The following is a 15,768-nucleotide window of genomic DNA, read 5'->3' as shown; positions in this document are numbered from 1 at the left end:
GGCACTTCTCCCCCTCCCCCTTTTTTTTCCTCATCCCCAAGATACAGATGTTGTAGCATGATAGTGCCTTGAATAACCTCTGTACAACATCCCAGAAGAGTAACTGAGACTTCAGGGTAGTCAAGAACAACGGAACCCAAAAAGTTGTGCAAACAGGCAGAATTTGATCTGCAAAATAAGCATGAGCAGCAACAACTCAGTAAAAAGAAGCTGCTTTGGATTTGGAAGGAGTTTGAAGAATGGATGTGTGGATTTCCAACCCCTCCCACTGAGAATTTACTGCGGATTAGTACATTCAAGATTAAGTTGTGGGGATAATTAACACAGACACATCTTCTGTTAAAATCTTAGCAGTAATTTTCTGAGATTTAGAAGTCTTGGAAATGATGACATTTTCTCAGTATGCACATAGGTGGCACGACTGTGTATTTTATCATTTCACTCTTGAGGTAACTTTAGTTTCATTTAGCTCCTTCAGGTTTCCATGTGCATTTAAGATTAGTTCAAGCTACAAATTACAGTTCTATCATTAATGCTAGTCTCTAAACCATTGTAATAATTCATAAAAGTAGTGCCTCACAGTTTAAAGGGTTTGCATCTGGTGATTATTAACCTGAAACACAGTAACTGAATTTTGCATAGCATTATTTTTTAATATCAGGATGTTGTAAAGTACTAGGTCTTTCATAAAAATAGTGTAATAACTTCCCTTTCCAATACTTCTTATTTCTTAGTCTTTAAAAATTAGTTACCTGAATTTTTTCAATTTGCCTTCTCTGTTAATTCAATTACATTAAATCAAGTGAATTAAATTATATTACAATTCAGTCCAGTATAGTATATCAGTATTGTACCATCTTGGTGGAACACAATACTCTGAATAAATATAGACTTTTTTTTGTTTTGTACAACTCTCACTGATCTGTCCAAGAGTCAGTCCTTACTTTCATATCCTATTTCTCCCACTTTAGCATTTGAAGTCACTTAAACGGTAACAGTCACCACTTTTTCTCAAGGCATACGAAACGCAGAGAACGCAGTTCATGTTCTACTTGGGCTTCTGTTGTTTCTAATTTACTGGAAATACTTTTTTAAAAGAGATAAGCATTTCAGTATCATCTATGATTTTAGAAGCTGTAACTGTCCCTTTTAAAAATACGAGATTTAACATACCTTTTGCAAATTCCACAAGCAATGTACTGGGAATCACTTATGTGCTCACTTGACACATTATCTACATGACATGTTTGCAGTCTAGTTTGTTACTTAAGAATACGAACAAGGAAAATTTTCTGCCACTTCAAGTCATACCTCAACTCCAGATAGAAAGAGTCCATGGTCCTTAAAGAGCTACCAGAGGTAAGTACTGACTACATCCCTGACGCAAGGTACAAAACTACACGGAAAAGTGGCAAAAAGGAGGACTCTCTCTGTCAAGAAGGTACAGAAGTTACATGGGGGAATTAGCAGAACCAGAACTGGCAGTCATTAAAAGTAACAGAATAAAGGCAGCCGCTTAGGAGCACTGAAGAAACACAAAGCAAGGGCTGGATCAGGTTACAGTACTCACTGTATACTGGTAAACTAGGGGCCAAGAAAAAATTTCTTGGAGTTGGAGAAAAATTAAGAGCAGAAGAATGCTGAAGTGAATGCTAATATTAAGTATTGTTCAGGGAACAAGCTGAATCTTAAATGGATGTGATAAAGAAAGAAATCCAGACCATTACTGTGGGTTTTACATTATTGGATTATCACGTTTTGAGGAATCGAGGCAAACAATTTCTTTATTCAACTTCAGAGGATAAAAATTATTTATAGATTCAGTATAAATTACAACCTTCTGTAATTAGCTGTCAGGATACAGCGACCCACAGTTCTTCTTCAAGATCTTGATGTATTTTTATTTTTTAAAACTAAAACACAACCCCCCCAATACACACAAACATACACACACACATCAACCTTCTTGCATCACTTCTGAAGAGCACTACTGCAGTAGTTTCATTTGTTAAGATCAAGTGAGGTGAAAGGCACCAACAGAACATTCTTTAAAGAGAACCAGACTAGTAGCTTATCTTAGGTAAACATATTGTCACACGGGAGAACAAACTACTCATATTTGTAAGGCCAGGAAGTAGACATACTACAAAAAAGATTGAAAAAAAGCCCTAGATAAAACTATGCAAATACCTTTGTCCTTGTGTACCCTCTAGTGGCTATCGAGGTTGTGCTGGCCTCACAGTAACTAAGCAGGCAATTTCCCAGCAAGACAGAATCAGAGTGCTTCCCTCTGCAACAGCTTTCTTAAATAGATGGGAGACTCATGAGATCAGGGTTATGAGCAGGCAAAAGTATGGATTACTTGAAGTTTTAAGTTTACAACCAATTCTGCCTTATTAGTTTAATGCAGTGAATCCAAGTTTTCCACTTAAAAAGCGCCAAGATACATCAAGCTATTCTCATAGCGAGCATTCAGATCATATGCCTGTGTAACTGTGACATACATGCACGCTGCATGCAGACTGCAGCAACATCAGTAAGTTAAGCTCAGTATTACTCTTCCAGAAGTCCTCTGAGGTGGAAAAAAATCCAATACACAGCTTGCAGAAACTATGTAAGAACCACTTATGTATGAACTGGCAGTTCAAGACTACTGTACAAACACACGTTAAACTAGAACTGGGTGTTTTGTCCGTACGTGCTGAAGAACTGGATTACATCAGGGACAAAAACTGTCATCCAGTGCAAGAACATTCTGCAAACAAACAACTAACATTTAATTTGGTTCAGCTTAAACAAACATAAAAGACTGTACAGCAGACATTTCAAATAAACCCACTAAAAATCCCCACCCTCGCATCCAAACTCTCCAACAAATAAAAGCAAAGGTCAGTACCCACATCAAGATACCAGGTCCTCTCCCATAATGGAAAAAACCGCAAGCCAATCCTCATTGCTATGACTTAGCGAAGACTATAAATTGCATTCTACTTTGTTAGTGAACCACACAGCTGGTGAACACGAAAATTACAGCAGTCAAAAAGTGTATAGAGTAAGTTTTAAGCACCTCATATCTATTTCTTCATGAATAGTAGATGGAACAGCTAGTTGCATCATTCAACTGAAGACGCAAGTCATTACACAGCGTCAGAAGGAAGACCTTGAAAACTGCTGAAGTGTTCAGCCTTCAACAAATCACTACATTTGTGCAGGAAGGAAGTATTTTGAGGCCTCTCATGATGCTGTGCCATTATAAATGAGGTACTTACATGACCAACATTATGAAGCCAAAGGGTGGAGAAATTAAGACAATATGCCAATTCCTATAGATCACAAGAAAAAAATAAAAATACTGTCTTGAAATGTTATGAGATAATGCATATTCAAGATGAAGGCTTCACAAAGAACAGGATGCACGCAACAGATGTACAAAATGTCAGAAGTAAACGGAATCCCAGGCTACATGCACAACAGACATTACTTTTAATAAAAAGGTTCTCTTATCGTCAGCACAGCATATAGACAGAGCTGTCCAGTCAGTCCTCCAGACAAGTGAAATAGTTTCCCTCCAGATACAGCAATTAAGAAGTCAGCAGCAAGAGTACTGGCAGATGCAGGTGTTTTTTCTGCATCCCAAATGTACATCAGGAAAAAGCTGTGTGAACAGATAGCCTAGGCAGCTCTTTGCTTATGCTATTCACCTGCATCATATGCTCATAGGCAGCAATGCAAAAATCCCTCTGTGTGTTTACAGCTTAAGTTAGTCCTTTCTCCATTTCTGAAAAGAACACCTGCGTTGTCAGTCATTCATCCCCATGCCTGAGTTTTGCAATAATGCAGTACAAGCTTGCCATCACTTCCAAAACACTGCAAGGAAAACAAAAAAACAAGAACTGTTGCAATTATTCACGGCTAACATATACATGAAGCAAAACAAACAAAATCCTTCCCATCAGATACATGTGTAATGAAATATTGTCATGAGAAAGCTCTCTGTTACAATGAGAGGCATGACAACATGCTGCACATGAAGGAATGCATTTCCAGAGACTGCATGAAGTGACATCTCTTTGAATCATATTCATAGAGATCTGTGAATATCAAGTACACTACACTAAATGCAAGCTATTACTGCTGGGGCAGTAACGGATTTCAAGTGCTAGAGGTGTACTGACAAATCCTGTGAAATACATTTGCAAAGGATATTTAAGATGAAAGTTACCTCATAGAGGGTCCCCACTTCTTGGTCTGGAGATGGAGCAAAAGACTGGTTTACATATATGAACTGTAAGAAAATTAGAAAGAAGAGATGGAGATCTCACAAGAGATCTCACTGGGAGCACAGAAGAATCATTCTACAGCCAAAAGCTCTGTTATAATCTTTAAGCATATAACAGAATACCACCAGTTACTATCTTCACTTCAGCATGGAGGGGGAACATGACCATGAGGAGCCACCTGGCCAGCCAGACCAAGCCAAAGTAAGCATGCTGACTTCCTTTTCCTGCAAGCTGACCCATTACTGTCCCATACAGCACCACAAAGGGAACTCACTGGTTTAGCTCTTGCTCCTATTTCAACCCATACCACTCACACTATTCCACATTTGCTCAATTAGAAACATTTATTCTTTTTTCATGTCATCTTTCTCACTTCCTGCTCCAAATGCATTTACACATATAGGAACCACTCCACAATGTCAAAGAGGCCTTGGATCTGCAGTGTAAGGTAGCAGTGGGTATTGGGATATCCTGTGCTATTTCCAAATAAAAGATATAAAATTCCTAGGGCTTTGTTCTTAAAGCATAGCCATAGGCTTAAGCCACACAGGAAGGCTACATGCTTTTTTTTTTATCCTGAGACAATGAGATGATAGTCACTGAATCAAACTGTTGAGAATGCCCCTAGTTAATATTTTACCTATCGCTCTTCTTTGAGATATTAAACCACAGAAAAGCAAACCCCTCATGATTTCCAGGTGGATGAAAAGGCCAGTGCATTTATGCCTATACACTTAAATAAAATCCTCCAAACTAGAACAGAATGATTTCAGCTACACTTTAGTTGACTACTTTAATAAATCTAGCTTTAACTGTATATCTGAAATAAAAACTTTGAACTGTATGGATGTTAAGAGCTCACAGCAGAACAACATAATCAGTGCAACTGTATTTCCAGCTCTTTCAGTGTTATCATGAGGGCCCTTTGGCTAGTCACTTCTACAGGAAGGAACTCATAAGTAATACCTGTGATATGGTGTCCAAGGACAAACAGTTCCCAGCTACCCATTTTAAATGAAAAATCAGTCCAATGACAGTAACGAAATTGTTGTAGGTGTAAGTTCTGAAGGAAACAGGCACTCAGATTCAGAATGCTCATCCCACTCTGGACTGTTTCTCAAATGATCCATCTCTACACCCAACTCCTCCCGGGTCCACGGTATCTAGGAAAGTTTCCCTGGGATGCTCCGCTGCCCAGCATGCACACAGCTCTGCCTGGCAGCATCAGACACCAAGAAATACAGACACTGCAAAAAGTCCAAAGGTCAGTGCTGAGCACACCCAGACCGCGCTGCTACACCTCTCCCCAGTATTACACCCTGCGGTCTACTTGGAGTAGTTCTCTCGGTGCTGCTACCCCAAGTTTCCCCACAGGGAGCTGTAGCCTGGATTCCCAGCGTCTTCGCAGGGAATGACAGCGCGGGCCCTGCGCGCGCAGCTCCCGCCGGGTGCCCGCCCGTACCAGCTGTTCCGAGGCCATCAGCTTGAGGAACTTCTTGATGAAGTCCACGAGGCCCTGGATGGTCCGGGTCCGCTCCACCGCCCACTTCTTGGTCCTCATGATGGGGGTGTCGCCCACGGCCTTCAGCAGCACATCAACTGCGGGGAGCGGCGCGTCACAGCGGGCCCGCCGCTCATTGGCCCACACCGCCCACCCCCGCCGCCCATTGGCCGCCGCGCCCGCCCGTCACCGCGCCCGCCCGCCCCGGCTGAGGCCTCTCGCCCCATTACTTTTCTTTTTCGCGTCGCCTGCGGGCTCCTCGGTGCCCGGCGACCCGGCTGAGGGCGGCCCCGGCTCGGCGGGCCCCGCCGCGGCCCCGCCCTCCGGGACCTCCTCCCCGCCGTCGCTCCGGCCGCCGCTCTGCGCCGCGGCGGGCGGCGGCTGCTCCTCCGGCTCCGCCATGATGCCGCTGCTGCGCGGGCGGCGGGAAATGACGCCACGCAAGCGGCGGCCTTCGCCCAGCGAGGCGTTTTGTCCCTCGCGGGACGCCGCCTTCCCGTCACGTGACACGCCGGGAGCCTCACGTGCGGCGCGAGCCGTCCCGCCGGCAGCGGCCGCGCCCCGCCGGTCACGTGGTGCGCGCCCCGCCACCGCCCCGAGAGCGGGACGGGGTGGTGAGAGCGAGGAAGAGGAAGGAAGGAGAAGAGGAAGAGCAAGGGAGGGGGACACAGCACAGTTCGTCCGGCCGCTGCCGCGGGCCCCCGCCGCCGCCCCACCATGATCAAAGCCATCCTCATTTTCAACAACCACGGCAAGCCGCGGCTCTCCAAGTTCTACCAGCGCTATGTACGGGCGGGCCGGGGCTCGGCGGGGCGGTCGTGGGCCGGGCGAGGGGCCGGGCGACGCCTGGGCGGCGGGGTTGTAGGCGAGGCTCTCCGGCCCGGCCCGGCCCGGCCCTGCCGGCTGCGCTGGGCCCAGGGCAGCGCCATGGGGAAAGGGACGGTGCTGAGACCGTGTACATGAGGCTTGGAAGGAATTCGGTGTTGTTTTACTGGGGTTGCCTTTTAGTAGCTCCGAAGATGAGGGAGGGAAGGAGGGAGTCTCGTGCAGCGGTAGACTTGGCTCTCCGAGCTGTTGTATGGATAAGCTCTGCTATCCGGCGTGGTGCTGCGTGTCTCCGTGCTATGGCAGAGCTATCAGAACGGGGGACGTGAGCTCTTAAGCAGAAGCCTTTCTTTTTTTTAAGGTGCTATAAAATTACAGTTGACATGAAAATGTAATGAACTAGAAAAGAGCATATCCCTTTTACATGGGAGAGGGCGAGTAGCAAAGCAGCTCTGAAAATGCAGTACGAACGCTCAATCTGAATGGAAAGAAAGTGCAGTAGAAACTCGTGATTTAGTTCAAGGATAAGAGATTTTAAAGTAGTGTTTTGAGCGTACTGTATTTCCTAGCAAATATGCTGAGGTCTGCTTGGGCATTAAAATACCAGAAAACAGTTGGTATTTCTTAAAGTTATGTGAACCAATTACTCTTTTTCCAGCAGGGCAGTTACTTACTGGGATTTGTGGCCCCTTTCTTGCAGTTCTGGCTATTACAGAAGTCATAGCTTGTTGAAAGGGATGTGTCTTACTTGTGTACCTCAGAGCAGAAACGATGACTGTGACGCTTCAGTTTGCAGAGTCAGGCTTTGAATTAAAGGAGTGTAACTGACACAGGTCATTCTTATGTGTGACTGAAGGAGAAGGGGAAGGAGAGGAACAAATGGCCAGAGGACACCAGATTTTTCTTGTAAAGCCATTCTGATCTACTAATTTTTTTACTGGACCTAAAACAAATTCTCAGTGCTTAAAGTAGGGTAACATGTTTGTATAAACAGAATGCTTTGAAGTTTTGAAATTGTGAATACCAAATGAAACTAAGAAACTTTGTGGTGTACAGAAATAAGTGCAGTCGTCTAGATTGTATTTTTATGTGTGATTTCAATAACACAGATTTGTTTGTGGACCTTTTGAAGCTTATGCATTCTTTAGGGTCAATTGAACCAGTACTGGAGGCAAATCTCAGCTTTTTTCTACAAGGGGAAGCATCTGCTTTCTAGAGAGATTAATTTGGTCAGATCTGTGAAAGAGGTATTTCTTTCTTTCATAATACTTAAACTTATAAAATGAGTCTAACTTTTTAAGCTGACATATATGAGAATGGAAACTGCATAAAATGAAGTTAATAATATTTTGCATTTAGGTAGAAAAATAATAATTTATGGCAACTAAATAGGAAGATACATATGTCATCGTTTTGTCTTTCAGAATATAGACCCGTGGCCATCATTTTAAAGTTAAAAATCAAGTTTCTAAACAGTCAGAAGAATTGAGTCTCGGAAGTGATGTTTCTGATCTGCTAAGAGTTAAGGTCATAGCTTAGGAGAACCTGTTGCTCATAGTGTATTTTAAGCTATTTCTGGAAGTGTTACTTATTGTGGGATTTGTAGCTTCCCTGCTCCCTTCAAGCTTTCAGGATTTTGTTTTACTCTCTGTTTATGGATAAAAGTAGTTTCAAAGCATGTCTGTAGCTGTTTCAGGCTATGTTGGCGATATAAAAAATTCAGGCTGCTTGAGAGCACTTGTGATTTACTTAAAAAACTACTTTTATATTAATTTTTTACATAAGTTTCTTAAAAACAATCATTTTCCCACATTTCTCAGTTATACCTTTTTTTGCAACTTGTAAATAATGGCTTTTTATGTTGAAATGACACAAACAGTATATGTCTTGTTAACTGGCAGATTTAAGGCTTCAGAAGTATATAGTTTGAGTGCGTTTTATTATCTCTGTGTTGTGCATTGTCAACCCTTTTTAGCAAAGTATATTTTCTTTCACAGAGTGAAGATACACAGCAACAAATTATCAGAGAAACTTTCCATTTAGTATCGAAACGTGATGAAAATGTCTGTAATTTTCTAGAAGGAGGACTGTAAGTATCAAGTTTGAAATAAATGCCCAATACTGACTTTCAAGTATTATTACTGCTGATTGCAGTATAACTTTTCACAGTTGTAATGTAAATGCCAGATCACTTGAGATTTGTTGATACACAGGAAACAATACCATGTTGCACCAAGTGTACATATTCTTTACTAACTGAAGCATAGATTAATATACCAAAATGTCTTAGGCAATAAAACTATTTTTTTCCTAGTGCTGTAATGGCCACTGTGCCATATGTAGTGCCATGATTGTTTCAGATACAAAGATGGGGAAGGAACAGGCGGATGTTGTTTTGCTATAATCAAGCTAAAGATTTCTAGTCTCATTTTAAGAGGCATTGGTATTTGGCATACCCATTGAATCACAGAATATTCTGAGGGGACTCACAAGGTCTCTTAAGTGAATAGCCCATACAGGAATCCACAGCCCCGTCTTGGTGTTTTTAGCACCATGCTCTGACCAACTGAGCTAAATCTTTAGAAAACGAAAATATTTTGGAGCTGTTGCTTTGGCTTGATCTCCTAAAATTTGAGCAGACAGCCTTTGATAGTGGGATTCCTCAGCCTTTTTATCAGGATTTGGGCTTGCTGTATAAACTAGGAAGAAAAAAAAATAGGTTTTAAATGTGCTAACTAGTACAGTTTCAACCAAGATACTTTATTAATAAAGAAAAGCAGGGTAGGAGGAAAGTGAGAGTTATGTGTTCCATCTCTATAAGACAGACACAAAATAATCCTTTTTGAATCATCTTCTTTGTTTCTGAAAGTCAACATCCTTTAGCTGAAGAAGCTCTGAAATGGAGATGTGTTTTATTTTGGAGTTTTTATTAGCCATCAAGAGTAAATAGTTGAAAAGCCACCTTCTAGGAGAAGGGGTCATTATTGATGGAGTAAGCTCATGATCTCCAGCCTATGACATAGAGATTGTCATGATCTGTTAAATATTATATTTATGGGAATTTCTGGTTACTGAAAGTTAATCTGCTAGCACGTAGATTTTCTGTGTGCAGAGTCAGAGTCAGCTGCTTAGCTGTACCATGTCAGCTAGGATGTCTTTTTTCTTGGTCAAAATGATTCCTGATCTTTTTTATTACTGCTTTTAAAATTTGAATTACTCTTTTCCAACTCCTCAACTGGTGGTTCTATCATTAGGTTCTTGGAGATGATGTTAAGTTGGAAACATTCTGTCTTGAATTCTAAGGTGAAAGACAGAAGACATTTGGAGCTTTTTTAAAAAATCACAGCTGCTGAACAAAAATAAACTGAGACAGAGAACACAATTCTGGCATTCCTCCTACTGCTCAGTTCCAGGGTTACCATTTCAGTTTTTTTTCAGTCTATTTTTTTTCAGGACAGGGATCACTTTAGAGTTTGCAGTTTACCCAAAGGCCTCAACAGTTTATGTGTAGAACTATGTGTACGTCAAGTATGAAGTGTTTGAAAGAACTGGGTAAATAAACCACAAAAGAAGAAACTTTAATTGCCATTTCTTTCCACTTTCCTATTTGTTTGTCACAGTGTTGTCTGATAATGTAAACGTAGTTCCTGCTCTTCAGAAACAAGGGGTTCTCTTTCCCTACCCCCATCCCTGCTCAAGCATTAATGCAGAGCAAAGTACTTAAGCAAGGGTGACCTAGAAGATTTTTTTTTTTTTAAGTCTGTGTAAAATCTGTGTATTTTCTCCCTGTGATAAAGACAGAAACTCAAGGGATGAGTTGTGGTACACCAAACAGGTGATTCATTTCTGGTCCAGAATTAAGGAAAAATTATGATAGTCATGGCCATGTAGGTTCAGCCTAAAAAATATTTTCCTTTATCTGTGAGTGGGCCTCTTACAGCTCAAAGCAAATGTCAGTGGTCTGATGTAGATCTCATGGTTTTTGTGCCTTTTTTTGGAAGGCCATAGCAGAAGAGTGGAAGAATATACCTCTGTAGACCTCTTCTTATTCAGTGCCATGATGATTAGTGTGTCCATAAAAACGTAATTGCTTCTGTGACTGTAACATTGCATCATAAACTATTACTTGAAGTATGGTTCGACTTCACAAGGTACCAAACATTTTGTAGCGCAAGCATTACATGTTCTTGGTTGTTAAATGGATCGTAAACCTAATTTAAGGGTTTTTTTGCAATTTTCAAATACCAGTCTTCATTACAGTTTTCTTTTTCTCTCAGTGCTCTTATGAGAAGGTCAGGGAAGGGTTCATAGGCATACACTGTAAATCTGTAAAGCAGATTAATCCCTGTGCAGTGCCTGCCTGCTAGTGTGGAATGGAAGTACACTTAAAACCTGTCTTTTTATGATCTGTTTGAATTGATTTTAATAAAAAAGTGTACACATTGATGTCATTTTTATCCATATGGATAACAATAACTGTGCTTGTGTGGTAAATGTAAGTCGGTCTGTCTTGTTACTTAGTCTTCCATTGGAATTATATCACAAAATAAAAGTTGCAATATAGTTGGACTTGAGACAATTTCAGCTGTTAACAATATGCCTCCTATTAATTGAAATAATTGTGAGGATTTGCCCAGGTTATCCTGAGATGCTAACTAAGCTTTCCTTGTTTTATTTCCTCTTTAGATTAATAGGTGGATCTGATAACAAACTAATTTACCGACACTATGCCACCTTGTATTTTGTCTTCTGTGTGGATTCCTCAGAAAGTGAGCTTGGTATTTTAGACCTCATACAAGTAAGTTTTTTTGCTGCTTTGTGGTTTGTTTTTTTTTTTTTTTTTATTATTAATAAGTGGAAGTCAACTTTGAAGTGCCTTAGAACTTTAATATTTTGCTCTGCCTTTTTTTGGTAATATTTGGATGGTCTCTTTTATACTGTGAACATACCAACATACCAGGAAGTTCTGAGTATTATTTTTAGATTGTAGTTTTCTGGGCTGTCCTTGAAAAAGTTGTTTTCCATGTTGATGAGAAAGTGAGGAAGCAGTTTATTTGGAACCTCCTGAACACAATCTATTTTTTGTTTTAACTTTTCAAGGCCTTTTTTTGGCTGCAGATAAAAATGGCACAGTTCAAACATTTGCTAGACAAGTGTAGATTGAGAACTTTGATAGGCAATGCTTTATGTGTGTGTATATATGTATATTTTTATATACCCAGATTCACACACAAACACACACATGCATATATATATATATATATTATATATTCATTATAAATGGATAAGTATATCCAAAACCTCTTCGGATTAAAATTTCCTTGTGGCTTACAAGCTTTTTGTCACGTATACCTTAGAAAAGGAGGGCAAATGCTCCCCTAGGTATTTGTTCTGCACCAGGGGAATTGAGGTAGGTAGGGTGGAGATTGGTCAGGAGAAAGAAGATCCGTAAGTCTAGGTTCTTTCTGTATCTGTAATAAAGGCTTGACAGTACAGATTGCTTAATAAGATAACTGCTTAATAGAACAGAGTGAGAAGATGAATGTGGATAGAAAATCTTAGACCCCTGCAGATGCTGGGCATGCCACCTTCATGTGGCACCCAGTGGAGCCCAGGTGGATTTTCCCACAGTGTCTGGGGCAAAGCAGATCCTGTCTGTCTCTCCCTCTTTTAGATCTTTGAGCTACTGTATAATTTCCTCACAGGAAAACAGCTCTTCCTAAAGGATATTTTCAGGAGAACTTCCTGCTGCAGTTTGAGATCGTGGTGAGGCCATGCAGGTGACATGTTCCCTGGTACCTCATGAGAGCTGCCTGCAGGCTCCTCTGTTACAGTGAACTGTCTGAGTTTATCCCTCAGCCAAGGAATTTCTGCAGCACAGCCTGCAGAACACTGGCCTGTGTCTATTCAGGTTGTGTTACATGGATCACTAAACCCTAAACATGCAGCAGTCTCTTGGTCAGGATCAGTACATTCCATTCCTAGAGTTATCTTTGCCAAGGACCTCATAGGTTATAGATTATATTAAGAAGATCCAGGCTGCTCAGCCCGGTAGGGCAGACAGGGCCTGTTCAAGATCACTGACTCCCCAAATACAATGTCTTCTGCAGATCTCCCACGTACGATTTCATAGAATCATAACTGTTAAGCCTTTCAAAAGCTTGCACATCAAGAGAATTGATTTATTACGTAAGTAATACTTACTCAGTACGTAAGTAAAATCCATCCTGAGACATGGGTCTGTATCTGTTCATTATTTCACTGTAGAAGCACTGTGAGTCTCTTAAGGCCTCACAATTCTCTGCAGACCTTTCTTGAAGCTGCATAGCTTCTCACACACACCTCCTCCTGTTCAGCACTCCAGTGTTGCTCTTCTGGACAGTAGATCCAGAAGAGTGCCTGTGTGGGTAGCAGGGAAAGAAACTCCTTTCTGGATTCTTGTATCATCTTTGGTCACAGAACATTCTGCAATATCTGAACAGTGCAGCATTAACAAGTAAGGTACACAATGGCTGTTCATAGCAGTTTGTTGTACAGCGTTGCTTAGCTGCCTATTGTGTAGTGTGTCTTCTTACTTGGAAGTGCCAAAATGTTAATGAACAGAGAAAAAAAGCATATTCATACATAGTACAACCTAAATTGTACATTCAGGTGTTGAAGCAAATTGCTTGAGCTTGCTGCTGCCTGTAGTTACATAGCCCCCAAGCTTTTTGAATTAGAGAATTTAAACTTTTCTCTAAATTGTGTTGCTTCTTGTACCAAAAATACTTTGATAGAGTTTAATCTCCTAGTCTTTGAATTTCACATTTTTTCCATAAATGCCTCAGTGTTGAATTACATAATTGCTTAAAGGAAGCTGAAATAATAAAAATCCTATTTCCATTTGTAGAAATACTTTGTTTTTCTGACCTGTATGATTTTGTTTATAAATTGTACAGTCTCACCACAGTACCTACAGCTGTTGAGGATTCCAATTTCTCTTAATCATTGTAATTCAACCGTTTGATTATAGTATAGAGTATACAGTGATTAATTAAATGTTTTTAATTTCCACATTGGCTCAGAAGAAGGATCTGTTTAATCCTCTTAGCAGCAGCAGTCAGAATTAAATGTATCTTATAGTGAACCTCAGAAAATTTATTATTACATGCCAACCCCACATGCAATGCAGACTAACAGTATATACACACACCCATATTGAGTCAAGCAAATAAGCTTTGTTTTTTCCTGTGGAGTGTTGAACCATTTTTATACATCTTTGTTTACTGTAGTTCAGAGATAACACAGGTAAGAGTAAGACATCTGGACTTTGTGATGAGTCATACATAAAACGAATTGTCTAAGTAAGTAGATGCATAAGGGACCAGTTTATGGTAGAAAGTAAACTGGTGAAATGAACCTCGAACTCGGTATAGCACTTCAGAGGTTTCTGTCTTGTAAGTGGAATAAATGCATAGGAGACTAGATTACATATGGCAGTCTGCAGTTCTGCTCAGCATAAAGTTTTTGTTTTAATACTTAAGATACTTTTGTGAATGCCACTTATCTCACCGTTAGGTCAGAGCTATTTCACGGGTAAGTCTTCTTGACACAGACTTGATGAGGATGCTGTACGCATTACAGGTCATAGACTCTGCCCCAGATTTAATACTGTCTTCAACTTGGATTTCTGTGTTCCAACACCTAAGGCAAATCCACATTGTTAATTTTTGACTATGTTCTTTCTTTTTTTTCTAAATGTAAACACAAGTTTCTTTTTATTCTATTTGCTTATCAGCATCTGTGCTATGCATAGGTTTTGCAGTCCTTTGGATTCAGCGTAAATTCTGTCATGCTATTTTAGAGTCTTCATGTTAGCCTGTGAAGTCTGAAATTTTAGTGCATGGAAAGAAAATATGTGTGAAAACACAACTAGCTGTAGACTACTATAAGGAAAAAATGAGGGGCATTTACAGTGGTACCTTAACTATCTTATGGACCTAAAAGCCTATGTCAGCTCTGAGAATTTTTGTGTATTTTGGCCCATTGTTGTATTTCGAAGACATAGCAAGCAGCGGGTCTGTGAGATCAGTATTCCATGGGGAAATCTATAGAGCCTTTCAAGATGATGTTGTTCAGTGAGATGCATGTGGGAAATGCAGTGCAGTTTATGTTACGTGTTTTTCTCAGTTCCTAACGATAAAGGATCCTGACCAGAGATGCTTTTATGCTAATTAAATAAAAATGGAGAGGCATATCACTGGGATGAGAGCTCTCCATGGGCAGATTGGATTACTTCTGTCCTCAGGTTCACCATTCCTGTTTAGCTAAGGAGGAAGAAGGGGATATTCTTGGTATGAGTTACTCCTGTTGTTTTTAGCTCATCTTTTGTACCTGCTTTTGTTGGTATTTGACATTATCCATGCTCAGATACATTTAATTGTTTAGGTGTTCTGAGTTTTCTGCTACCCTTGTTGTCTTCCTAATACTAATGTATGATTTATTCCTTTTTTGTCTTATTTGCTTATTTTTAAAATAAGCCCTTCATTGTAAAGGTGATGTTTTATGTTTTGGCATATGGCTGAGTAGAGGGAGCTCCTGACTTGTATATATTCAACAAAAATGTGGTATTTTGTTTCATACGCTTTATGCTCCCAGTGTGTATCTGTTTTTTTAAAAGCATATTTCTTGCAAAAGGAAGGTGTGGGGGTTTTCTTTTTTTTTTTTTTCATGTTTTCTGTTTGCTTACATGGAGATGTGCATGGGCTTTTCTTTTTGCCATAAAAGGTTATAATTTCAAAAATTAAACACAAGGGGGAGCTAGTAATTCATTGTGCATGCATCCTTATTTTCTTGATATTTGACTCATTTATTTATGTTACTCTTCCAGTAACATCACAAGGTGTGTCTGAGCTGATATGTGTGCACAGTGTGTGTGTGTGTGTGTGTGTCCCAAAACAATTGATGTGTTTTCTGGTTATTGATCGACAAGTCTGCAGGATCTGAAGTGACCACTGAAGTACTTAAATTTTAGCACCGTTTGCCGTAGCGTGCAATTCATTTGACTCAACTAAAATTCTGATGAAAATGCCTCTAATTTTATTTACCATTTCAATTATGGAAGGCATCTTAAAATAGGCCAAGGAACGTTAGTGTAAAAAATCTAATTTACCTTGGACCAGT

At 40.3% G+C, this 15,768-nt stretch overlaps 2 protein-coding genes across 2 annotated transcripts in view; one reads left to right on the top strand and one right to left on the bottom strand.

Moving 5' to 3' along the window:
• Positions 1 to 1,797: 1,797 nt before the first annotated feature.
• On the bottom strand, positions 1,798 to 6,224 carry ATG12 (autophagy related 12). Its single transcript, XM_069000957.1, has 4 exons — positions 6,012 to 6,224; positions 5,743 to 5,879; positions 4,223 to 4,285; positions 1,798 to 3,867 (listed from the first exon to the last, which is right to left on the bottom strand). Exons 1-4 carry the CDS (start codon positions 6,181 to 6,183, stop codon positions 3,808 to 3,810), a joined length of 432 nt encoding a protein of 143 aa, XP_068857058.1. The 5' UTR covers positions 6,184 to 6,224; the 3' UTR covers positions 1,798 to 3,807.
• A 74-nt stretch (positions 6,225 to 6,298) lies between these two features.
• The window catches only part of AP3S1 (adaptor related protein complex 3 subunit sigma 1), a 28,564-nt gene continuing 19,094 nt past the window's right edge, over positions 6,299 to 15,768 (top strand). Inside the window, exons 1-3 of the mRNA XM_069000956.1 lie at positions 6,299 to 6,567; positions 8,604 to 8,695; positions 11,293 to 11,404. Coding sequence (XP_068857057.1) covers positions 6,499 to 6,567; positions 8,604 to 8,695; positions 11,293 to 11,404 — 273 coding nt within the window. The 5' untranslated portion in view covers positions 6,299 to 6,498. The remainder of the gene's footprint in view (positions 6,568 to 8,603; positions 8,696 to 11,292; positions 11,405 to 15,768) is intronic.

The sequence above is a fragment of the Aphelocoma coerulescens genome (assembly GCF_041296385.1).
Source record: "Aphelocoma coerulescens isolate FSJ_1873_10779 chromosome Z unlocalized genomic scaffold, UR_Acoe_1.0 ChrZ, whole genome shotgun sequence".
NCBI lineage: Eukaryota > Metazoa > Chordata > Aves > Passeriformes > Corvidae > Aphelocoma > Aphelocoma coerulescens.
The sequence above is the reverse complement of the archived record's forward strand: the minus strand, read 5'-3'. Positions and strand labels throughout refer to the sequence as shown.